The following is a 12,500-nucleotide window of genomic DNA, read 5'->3' on the forward strand; positions in this document are numbered from 1 at the left end:
ACCAGGATACAGTAGAACAGCAGCTATGGGGGATACAGAAAGGAGAGTATGATTTTTTTTTTTTTATCAGGACTAATTTGATTAGGACTTGGGAAGAAAATTAAAGACTTACCACTTACAGTTGACACACACAAAAGAGCAATGTATAATAAATATTATGTATAGTACATATAATAATTAGTATAAAAAAGTATGTGCTGACCACCAGCAGGGTTCTTCACTACTTGCGGTGTCTGCTAGCACTGCAGTAATGATCTGAAGCAAAGATTTGGAGTTTTTAGACCTCATCCCCATTTGATCAGAATATGTAGGGCTGTAACTGTAGCAGAGGGAATGAGGCGGAATTCATGCACCTATTATATTATCACTGCAAACCATCAGGAAATTTTAAGACAAGGTTCAAACTGGCTACATTTGACCCACATTTCACATAAAAATCTGTCTCATATCAGATAATAACCTGTGTCCAAAGCAAACAAATGGGGTTTCCACCACCCATTCCTAAGCATTGAAACTTTTGATGACAATGGGGTTAACCAGCTTGCAGATCTGCTGCAGTGCAAACTGCACACCCACAACAGAAATTTGAGGGTCAACCTCTGATTCCTGCTATGAAAATACACATTGTGAACATAGTTCTCTCACATTCATTTTTTAAATAAAATAATAATCCAATCATCTTCATTCATCCATCCATTCATGAAAGGTTTTCCAGAAGAAAACAAGTTACAGCCTATCCACAAGATAGGAAATAGTTGATCAGTGAGGCGCCGACACCTGGCCCCCCTGGTAGTCAGCTCGTCGGTACCCGCACTACGGTGGGAACAGAGGCAGAAGCAATTGGCTCTCTTCCCCGTGTAGCAGACGCACTGCAGCCTCCTATTAAAGTGACTAGGGACCAAGGCTGAAGTTCACTGCTACACAGGGAAGAAAGCCAACTAATTCTGCCTCCCTTCCCACCATAGTGCAGGCACCGAAGAGATGATTGACAGCGGGGCCAGGTGTAAGAAACCATCAATCAACTATTCGATTCCTATCCTGTGAATAAGCGATTACTTATTTTTTGCCTGGACAACCTCTTTAACATCTTCTACAAAGTAATACTATAGCATTATTCCACTCTTCTTACCCTTGTAACTGCTCGGCAGAGTTTGGCACCTTCCTGTTCACTTTCTTAAATAAAAATAAGATGAAGCTTGTCCACAGGGTCACATTCAGTTGGTTTGACTTCACAGCACGACTAAAGATCTGCACAGATCAGAAACATCAGTAATCCTGCAGCGCAATTACCTAATACATAGCATCAAAGAAGAAAGTAGAAATACATATTTCTCCCCATAGTGAAAAGAGGTAAAGATAAAAAAAATAAAAAACTATACAAAAGTGGGAAAATAAAAAAAAATTATAAATATATAAAAGTCCCAAATCACTAACTTTGCAGGACCCTAGAGCAAAAGACGTCTTTATAAAGTGAGTGAAGAGCCTGCTAGTGAGCTTTTATACAGCAGTGTAATATTGGGGAAGTAGTAAGGTATTGATGTTATAGTGTACCACCACTAGCTAATCTTTTCTGCCTGATGTAACCTTGCCTGTGGCGAGAAGCTCATGCACCCTGGACGGTAGAGCTGTTGTGGTAACCATACAACATTCGGAAAGTATCATTCATCAATCCGATTATAATAGGACCCACATGTAAAACTCGCTGAACAGAATCTAGTAGCCTTGACAAACTTTCCGCCCAGCACACCTGAGCATCTCTTCACATCTAATGTCAGGTCTGGGATCACAGATATTTCTTCCCAGTATATTTTTTGAATCTTTATCATGTGCTTATTACTATAACATTTTTACAACATCAGAGAATGCAGTTTTTTAATGAATTCAAAAGGCTTATTTATCTTAGTATCTAAGAACCCAACACCACCCAAATTTTAAAAACTCCAAAATGATGTTGGAGTTGAGTTATCCAGGTTTAGAAAAACATGGCTGCTTTCTTTATGAAACAGAAATGCACCTGCTGTCCTTAGTTTACTCCATTAAAGTGAATAGAGCCAAGTAGTAATATCACACACAACTGGAGAGCAGAAGAGGTAGGACCTTTTTTGCTGTCTAGATAATCCCTTTAACCCAAACTCTCAACTTTGAGGAAGACATGGAAGAGGGTTTATTGTTTTTAAGACTGCTGATCCACGGGCGTAAAAACAACATACTTCCTATTCATACTAATGGGTCCGGCAAAATCACCACTTTATCCAAAAATAAAAAGGCTCAGACATAACAAAAAAATCTCAGCTTCAATCTAACTTTGACGTGGGGAAGAGATTAGGGTTAGTTCAGTGACACCTGAATCCTTATTTTGAATTTTAAACTTTGAATTAGACATTATTGTAGAACTTGCCTTTTCCGGTCCAGTAGTCTCAGTCCTTTAGAATCGCCATATTCACCGTAGCTGAACAAATACCAGGGCCCAGGACTGATTGGTCAGCAGCACCTTGCTACATTTACTTAGTTTTTAAACAAGCTCATTCTGAAGAAAATCACCTCTCTGGTAAGATATAGAGTCGAGCAATGCCCCCTATAAACATACAATGCTGTACAACATTCACAAGACAAACAACATAAGTAGATGTGGTGTCTCCAAATGGACTGCAAACAAAAGCTGCCCCCTGTCCATCTACCCTACCAGTCTCCACCCCATCATTCTACATCACTGACCCATTTCCATTTTTACACATTGCCAGGTTGTCAGGATAAAAACATCAATTTAAAGCCAAACAATAAAGCAAATGAAATCTTAAAATAAATGGAAGCCAGGCACCTAAGAGAAAGATGCTGAAATTACTGTCTGACACCAGTAATCACCAAAACCACCAATAATGATCAGCAAACTCACAATAAATGTCTCCATTGATTTGTCTGTCTGAATGATATAAGGCATTAATGGTATGAGGAAGAAGAGATGACAAAGCAATTTCTATGACACTCTTTATCGCTCACTCAGCTCTATTACTCATCACAATCAACCCATGCTGGGATAACTTCATGTGTATACAACTCCCTTTACGTAGCATTTTCACTCCGTATGTTTCAAACCCACCGGCACCAGTGGGCATGAAATGGCCGCAAGCTGGGAAGTAGCGTATCAGTGACCTGCTGTGATACACTGTTTCTGAATGCTACAAATAAATATACATCTTTTTCATTGTAAGTGCTGCTGGAAATCCTTTCTTTGTACTCCATTTTTGTATTTCCCTTCATTTACAAAAAAAAAATATTACTCCATATCTCAGAAAAACAGCTCTAAAGCTTTGGCCACTAGGAGTCTTCCCACCCTGCAATCTGCTGTTCACTGATTGTTACTAGGATAAATCTGTCCCTAATCAGCTAAATCAAGATAGAACATAGGAAGTAGGGCAGAGATTAAACCTAAGCTGTGAAACTGTAACATAAGCAAGCCTGCCTGCTGATGCAGATCCACACTGTTCCTGAAAAGTAAATCAAGGCTTGACTCTTATGTCTGACCACTAAAGCTTAGCTGTCCCTTGTGTAAGTACCAGTGTGGCTACTGCTGCAAATCTACAGTGCTGACGTGTAACTTCCCCTTCACCCTTGGTTCAGCTTCTCAGCAGAAGCAACGGCAGTAGTTCAGTGCTTAGCCTTACCCCTTTCTTACCGTGCTGCTAGTGTGTAAACACCCCCCAGCACTATATCATGGCAGAGCAGAGAGAAGTATGGGTAGTGCAGTGGCTGGTCAGAGAACTAAGGGAAAGGAAGTCTTGTACTATTGCCACACAGCCCTAGTCAATAAAAAGGAGAGACTGTTCACTATGGAAAGGACTCTCAAGGACTCAATAGCAGCAGTGAGATTGCAAAAATCATTTGGTATCACTCTGAAGGGTTAATGTAACCAAACTATGCAGGTATTTTAAAATGACAGGTACGTATAGATTTACATAGGTAATGAAAAGGAATATCTATGAGAAATGACATGAAGTGTGACAGGACAGAAGCTGTACATGCAGTAAATGTACATGAATATTATGAAGCAATGTATCTCCACATAACAGTGTGCATATCGCTGACAACCATCCAAGTGTCTTTCTTATAGGTGCAGCTTTAAGCAATAGGTTCTGGATTAGAAAAGTGATTTTAGCAAATGCTTTAAGCCCACTATTAGCTCCATCTAGAACAATGTTAGCCCAAACCATAGCTTTTCAGCTACTGCAAAACTACAACTCCTAGCATATCCTGACAGCAGCATGCTGGAAGTTGTGGTTTTGTGACAGCTGAAGAATAACAGGTTAAGGACCAATGCTGTAGAAGCTGAAACAATTCTTTATTTAAAAAAAGAAGGTGAAGAGAAGTACATTTTACCACTTTAGGTTACTAGAGAGAGCTAGCAGTGACAGAATACAAAGAACTCCAGACTGTAAAACAAAGTGACTTGGTTAGTAAATTCCTGAGTTGCAGTAATTGCATCAGAAGGTGAACCTTTGCTTCTTCACATTATCTTGTCATCTTCTTTCTTTCTACTCCAGAGCGGTGTGAGAAAGGCCATAGTGATCCTGAGGAAGAACGTTGAAGAGGCTCCATTGCTGTGAGACAACGTGGATAATTTCTGTGGTCTGCAAGTTTTTTGTTCCTCTTCTCTTGACTCCTTTAAGATACTTACCGTGGCGAGGATGAATGTTCAGGATACACTAAAACTACAGAATTTTGGGGGCCATAAGATGCACTTTAAGCAAGAAATATCTTTCGGCCTGCATCTTACAGCCCATAGTAAGCACTAGTCACTGAGAGAACCGTGAGGCTGCTTAAAATTGCACAGTTCTGACTTATTGATGTGATATGTTTTTACAGTTCATGTATTTTTTCCAATGCCGTGATTTCCTAATACTTATATCCTTGTATTTCTATGTTTTTTGTGTTGTCAACAGTAAACAAAAAATTCAATAAAAATTACATTTAAAAAAATTGCACAGTTCTGCCCTCTATGCAGCACACAAAAATTCGTCCATGGTGTACACCAAGGAAAAGGCGCAAATTTTCACCTTTACCTTTGCCAGCCGTAAGCCCTAGTTGTCTGATGAGCAGACAGAAAAGAGTGGGAAAAGGGGGGGTGCGGCAAGACGGGGATGAAGTGTGGCCTCCCCCTGCACCTAAATTATTATGGTTTACGCCTGGAAATAGGCAAAAACCATGTCAGATGTCTACACCTGCTCCGAATCAGGTTTAGATTTGCATGCAAGCCTGTGGCAGATGCCTCTTAATACAGTGATTCACAGCTGCATGGTTCTCTCCCATACAGCCTGGCATAAAACTTTATGATCAGTGCAGAGTAGCAGGAGATGCTGAATGCACATCATATTCAATTTCCTGTCAGGGAGAGAACACTGCAGCGTCTACCAAATTTAATAAGATCTGAAGTAGAGGGTTAAGTACCCATGATCTTGCACCATCAGGTCCCCACACATAATCTCCAATTAAGCTTCCCATATAGAAAGCCAAAGGTCTATTTGTAAGGCTAGACATTACTGGACATGCACCATCGTTGGTCAGGCAGGGAAGGTTTCCTATTCTATCTGTATTGTTGTATGTTGTATTTATTGTTTTGGAATATTCTATGTAGGGACATTTATGAAGTGTCACAAGTGGAAAGCTGGGGTGGGGGGAGCGGGCATGTCCTCTCTGGGTTTTGTTTGTACGAAAAAGAAGTGTTTTTCTTTTTTGAAAAGCGTCAATGAAAGTTGAATTAAAAAAAACTTGTCCACTTCTTTAGACCTCCAAAGTTTTAACTAGTATGTAATATTTTCCCACTTCCTGATGTCTAAATATCTATATCTGGGAGCATCCTGTAGTAAGAAAGAAATTGGTACAAAGCAGGTAGGGGAGGAGGTGTGCATGCTGCAGCTCAGCACCTCCTCTTTGACAATTGAACCAGGAAGGAAAACATGGTTTTAACTGTAAACAGCCATCAGCTAAAAGTCTGATGTCAATTGTTTTATCTTTTCATCTGCAATCCGCCCTTGTCTGCAGACAGCTGATGGGAAGATAAGACAAGAGCTATCTACGCAATATGTATATCAACTCAAAGAAATATAAATAATTGGCGCTAATGTACTTACAAAGAATATGTTTTCAGTTTTAAAATGTATTAAACCCATGTGTTACTGTAGGCCTGTTGCAATGTAGTGTATTTTTGCAGAATGCATTTACTGGAGTTCTCCTTTGTACTGTAATAATACAAAGAGCTTTCCAGATTGAGAACAACATACCTGTTCAGCCTCTTCTGTATTGCCAAGACGCTGCTCTAACTCTGCATACTTCCTCCAATAGATATGAGAAAGTGGGAAAGTCGTAAGGAAAGCATCATACGCTTTTCTACAGGCTGCAAGGTTCTTCTGTGGAAGTTAAGAACACACAGCTATGTAAAGCAATGCATTACATTATGAACACATACAAAAGTTTCACTCCCCAGCCTGCAGCAGGCGAAGTCTCCATAGACCTATAATGCAGACAGGCAAAAATTGACTGTGACCCAACAAAAGGTTTCATAATCAGAATACTGAGCAGAGCTGTGCCCTGCAACAACAATGATAACGTTTGCAAGCTCCTTCTTGGAAATTGTATGTGTTTATCTAAAGCCTGCAGATTTAAAAGTGGTATTCTGGATCAGGGTGCAAAAAACAAACAAACCAAAAAACAGAAAAAAAGAAACCACACACGTTTTTCCATTGACTTCCATTATAAAAAAAACCGGATCAAAACGGATCAGTTTTTTTTTTGACGGACGTTGCTGACACTTTTTTTGTCCGTTAAAACGCAGTGTGAACCCACCCTGACAATGCAGTTCTTGTTTACACAGACACAATGGCTTTTTATAGAGCAGGGCTGTCCAAATGACTTTAGCAACTTCATTAGGCTGTTTTGTCAAAGTCCTTAAAGTACATAGCTAAGGAGGAAGAAGTCTAAATTGCATGTATTGGTAAGTGACATATTGGTAAGTGACATACTGAGCTTAAAGAGGTACAGTGGTGCCTTGGATTAAAAGCATAATTCGTTCCGGGACCATGCTTGTTATCCAAATCACTCTTACACCAAAGCAAATTTATTATTCTGAATATGTACAAAAGATGAAACAAACATGCAGAAACAGCAGAATATGTGATATTATAAGTTACTGTACAGTAATGGAGAAGATGGGAAACACCAGGGCGGACAGAGACTGCAGGGAGCATGAAGGAATGAGCAGGACAGATGTGGGCACATACATGCAGCATTCTCTGTCTGGGGAGAGAGGGGTTACAGCTATGAAGAGATTACCTCCACAGTCCTGTCCCTTAATGCAAGCCCCAGCCTGAAGTGGATCTGCCATGATTTGGAAGGTGAGGGACACTTCCTGGGTCACAGTAAAGTGCTGTAGACCCCGCTATACAGGCCATGCCCCTCCTCCACTCGCGCTCCCACCCAGTACAGGGAGCTCTTAAACCAAAGCAATGCTCTTAAACCAAGTCATAATTTTGAAAAACTGTGAGCTCTTAAACCAAGTTACTCTTAAACCAAGGTACCACTGTATTCAGTTCCTAAAATTTTTAATATGTTGCTGCCCTGTTGGAAAACATGACCATGCTGTTCTTACTTCTCCAGTGTCCTCCTGTGATGTCTTTAGTTCCCCCCGCTGAACAATTTGCCGCCACTTCTCAGTTGACTCTTCTTGGCAGTGCAAGAGGTTCAGCCACTCAGCCAATCACTGGCCGCTGCACTATCCAACCTCAGTCAGCGATTGGTCACTTGAGAGACAAGTGTGTCTATGAAGTGGAGGCGGGATCGTTCAGCAGAGGACCCGAAGATGTTCTAGGACACTGGGGGATTGCGGAAAGGTGAAAATAGCCTGTTTGCTACATTCTCTGCAAGGGCAGCAACATTATTGGGGAGCCTGCGTAAAAATGCCTTAGGGTGCCTTCACACATGACAGATCCGCAGCAGATTTCTCGCTGCCAATATGTCGGGAGACCGCCCCGTTAATCCCCCAGCTGGCCGGAGCTTATACATTACCTGCTCTGCGATCCGGCTTGCTTCGGGGGCTCCCGGATGGACGTCCCGCTCAGCCAATCAGTGCGCTGCACCAACGCCTCTGATCAAAGAGGCAGAGGCGCTTAGCAGCACACACTCCGCCCCTTAATCCCTGCTCTCACTGCTAAAGTAGCAACAGCACCTGGACTAGCCTGCGCTATGCTGGATTTATCAAGAAGTGTGTGCCTCTTGATAAATCTAGCAGAGGGAACCCATATGGGGGTGTGTGGCTACCTTCTGTTAGCTTGCACTCCACCCATGTCCCTTGGGTGCTATAAATTGAGATTACTTGGCTCCTATCTGCCCAGTTTGTACAGTAGGCTTAAAGGAGAAGTCCGGCCAAAATTAATTTTTGATATGTTGTTACTTATGAAAAGTTATACAAATTTCTAATGTACATTAATTATGGGAAATGCTCATATACTGCTATTTCCCTTAATTTAGTAGACCAGGAAGTGTTAGAATTCTCTCAGATCCAGTGACGTCACGACGAAAGGTGTAATTCCTATGGAGTGTCCAGCAGGGGGCGCTCTCTATATAGAAGTCTATGGGACTTTATTGTTTCTATGGATTTCTATGTAATGTAATGTAATGTAATGTACAGTGCTTTATTGAATGAATACATCTATGGAATACTTTGGGGAGCAAGTATTCCATAGATGTATTCATTCAATAAAGCACTGTACACTACACTACATTACATTACATTACATTACATAGAAATCCATAGAAACAATAAAGTCCCATAGACTTCTATATAGAGAGCGCCCCCTGCTGGACACTCCATAGGAATTACACCTTGGATCTGAGAGAATTACACCTTGGATCTGAGAGAATTCTAACACTTCCTGATCTACTAAACTAAGGGAAATAGCCCTATATGTGCATTTCCCATAATTAATGTACATTAGAAATTTGTATAACTTTTCATAAGTAACAACATATCAAAAATAAATTTTGGCCGGACTTCTCCTTTAATGTTAGCCCAGGAGAGGCCATTGCTAGTATGGGAATGCTAGAGTAGGACCATGTCTCTAAAGACACCTTAACGTGTTGACATGGTACACTCTGTTTGATCAAATGGTTTGCTAAGATCCTCATTTTTTTAATATCTTTTGAGCAGGTTTTTTATCATGTGTACACAGGGGGTGGCGGGCGGAGTATGTACGGTAAGCACTTGCACCTGTAGGTTGCGGTTGCTCTTCTTGTTTTCTGCCTGTAATCTAGCCACATGTGGCGTGCAACCTACAGTGTAAACAGAGGCATTGGAGTGCTTCCATTTTTTTTTTCTAGGGGTAGAGTAGCTAGACATGATATCTGTTCTTTTCTACTCCGTTTTCCTCAGAAAGTGGAGCAAGCAATGCAAAGAGTACTGCATAGTTTATTAAACTTTCTATAAGTCACTACACTAGACACTTTTCTTTCCAAGAAGACTCAAATAGAAAACAATGGCCACAGCACTCAGCTGTGCGCTTAGCAATCAGTGGCATATCAGCATCTTTTATTTTTGTCTGTCAAGAGGATATGCATTTTTTGTAATGTGGCTCTGAAGTCTTTAATACTTTGGAATAAAATGTATTTTATATAAAGACCGGTGTACTGGTGAAAACTCTGTCTAATACACTGGGGTCTCAGCACCTCGATTTCCACTATTCATAACTTCTGACATACCACTATCAAGTGATAGGTGTCCTTTAACCCCTTTAACCCCATTCGCCATAGGGTAAAATTGACTTGTTATACATGTTCCTCAAGTTAGTACGATTACAACGATATGTAAGTCGTGTAACTTTTATTTTATTTGATGGCTTTTAAAAAATTAATTTTTTTTTAAAGAAATGTTCCTTAAAATCACTTTATTACCATGCTTATATTGCTTTTATCCTTTGGTCTATGGGGCTGAGTGAGGTTTCATTTTTTTGCGCCATGATTTGTACTTTTTACTTTGAGATCTGTGTTCTATGCTGCTGCAGAGAGCGACTGCCGTGACGGGATCAGCGTCATTACGGCGCAGACCTCCGGCCGGAGCAGATGCGGGGACCGCTCCTCCTTGATTGTGTTGCAGTGGGGGGCTATCCCCCCACTAGACCACCACCAATGGGGGAAATAGCCTTTTAAATGCAGCTGTCAACTTTGATAGCTAGTTTGTCAACTTTTGATTGGCTGATTGCCGCGGGCGACGCGCGCCCCCCCTCTGAACGCCCCTAACGACGCAAGGGCTTAAAGGGGTTATCCACCTACGAGCAAAAAAATTAAATGCTAGTTGGTCTAAGGGTCCATTTACACAGAAAGATTATCTGACAGATTATCTGCCAAAGACTTGAAGCCAAAGCCAGAAACTGACTATAAACAGAGATCAGGTCATAAAGGAAAGCCTGAGATTTCTCTTCTTTTCAAATCCATTCCTGGCTTTGGCTTCAAATCTTTGGCAGATAATCTGTGTAAATGGACCCATACTTACCAAGTCCCCCTGGTCTTACTCACCAGCCCTCTCCTGTCTTTCTAGCAGCTGCCATTCCTTAGTTACAAGTTTTTCTAAAAGCTGATCTATAACCAAGATAGGAAACTACATTTCCCATCATGAATTTCCCTGATTTGTCCATTTGCGCACCCCCTTAGCTTTCGTTACTGCCCACTGCTGTCATTACTATTGCACCGTAACCATTGTTTTTTCACTGATTTTGCATCACATCACCCCAATATGTATTCTATACTAGCTGATGATGTATCAGAGCTGATGCGCTCATGGTGTAGCTATGTGCTGCATAACGGCATCTGTTTACCGCGGGTGAGGGTTGTAGTGGGGCCATTCCATTGTTACGGGTGTTACATTCACACAGCTTAAAATGTATAAACAACACACACACACACACATATATATTATATATATACATTACGGCTGGGTTCACACTACGTATATTTCAGTCAGTATTGTGGTCCTCATATTGCAACCAAAACCAGGAGTGGATTAAAAACACAGAAAGGATCTGTTCACACAATGTTGAAATTGAGTGGATGGCCGCCATTTAATGGCAAATATTTGCTGTTATTTTAAAACAACGGCTGTTGTATTGAAATAATGGCCGTTATTTACTGTTATATGGCGGCCATCCACTCAATTTCAACATTGTGTGAACAGATCCTTTCTGTGTTTTTAATCCACTCCTGGTTTTGGTTGCAATATGAGGACCACAATACTGACTGAAATATACGTAGTGTGAACCCAGCCTAAATTTGTTTTTATGGTATATACAGATGCGTCTTAATGTATATTTATAACTTTTGTGGTTATATTGCAGTTTGTTTTTTTTAATTAGCTGTTAAAAAAAAAGTTTGACTAGGTGTTATGGGTGTTACAAAAGGTTCAGTTTGGATGGAATGGCCCAGTGTAGGTTTAGATCTCTCCTTGCTGACTCTGAATGAAAACATTCTAGTTCCATCCAGACTCTAAGAACATCCATAACACTTACAATATGCAGAGCTGAGACACAAAGACAGGTACATATGCCTGCATTCGGTGATAGCAGAGATAGAACTATACCTTTTTACATTACAGAAACCTAGTCTTAGGGAGGGACACATGTAAGTCTATAGATGAGCACAGGTGCATGGAGATGATGTAGATAATGTCTCCTGGAGGTCGGGTTACAAAGTCAATAGACAGCTAGCCTGCCCCCCAGAGAGGAGATCACATGTCCTGTGACTACAAGGTAGGGGAAGCTGAGTGTGGTCAGAGTGGATCCAGAGTAGAGGATTTTAGACAACAAGAGGCGCTAAAAATATGTATATTAGACATAGGGTGGTATTGGGAAGGGGGATTGTTTAGAATATTGTTTTTGTTACCCGGATAACCCCTTTAATTGCAAACCACACCTGAGTTGGAGACAAAAGTGGTGTTGTCTCTGGAAGAAAGTGACCATGTTTTGTAGCGCTGGATAACCCCTTTAAATAAAAGAAGGCGAGCGTGGGTTTAGTTTTGATCATACCTGTTTCTCTGTATATGCTACAAGCTTAGTCCATGCAGTGTAATCACTCTGTTTCTTTACAGCTTCCTTCCAGTACTCGCTGAAGTCTGGGGGCATTCCAACCATATCTGGTTCCTTGGAATTATCCTCTTCATCACTACCTGAGCAATCCTCAGTGGTTAGGACATCACTATCCTTGGAAGACTGACCAGGGACAGTCAGGGACCCTGTAAATAGATGAAAAGCATGTATGTGAAATTCCAGCTAACATTTAAGTGTGCAGCAAATTGTAACACCTCCTTAAAGGGGTAGTGCGGCGTTTAACATTAATTTACTAAATAACACACATTACAAAGTTATACAACTTTGTAATGTCTGTTATTTACGTGAATGGCCCCCTTCCCCCACCCCAGAAGTGTAGTTAAGTGTAGTTACGTGTTCGCTGTCGACCCCGTCCGCCAT

At 41.0% G+C, this 12,500-nt stretch overlaps 1 protein-coding gene across 1 annotated transcript in view; it reads right to left on the minus strand.

Moving 5' to 3' along the window:
• Nucleotides 1-12,500, minus strand: part of LOC138789252 (pre-mRNA-processing factor 39-like) — a 50,922-nt gene extending 38,422 nt beyond the window's left edge. The window contains exons 1-4 of the mRNA XM_069967853.1: nucleotides 12,425-12,500; nucleotides 12,060-12,265; nucleotides 6,276-6,401; nucleotides 1,130-1,248 (exon numbers count right to left, since the gene is read on the minus strand). Of these exons, the coding sequence (XP_069823954.1) occupies nucleotides 1,130-1,248; nucleotides 6,276-6,401; nucleotides 12,060-12,265; nucleotides 12,425-12,500 (527 nt within the window). The remainder of the gene's footprint in view (nucleotides 1-1,129; nucleotides 1,249-6,275; nucleotides 6,402-12,059; nucleotides 12,266-12,424) is intronic.

Source organism: Dendropsophus ebraccatus, chromosome 4, assembly GCF_027789765.1.
Source record: "Dendropsophus ebraccatus isolate aDenEbr1 chromosome 4, aDenEbr1.pat, whole genome shotgun sequence".
Lineage (NCBI taxonomy): Eukaryota > Metazoa > Chordata > Amphibia > Anura > Hylidae > Dendropsophus > Dendropsophus ebraccatus.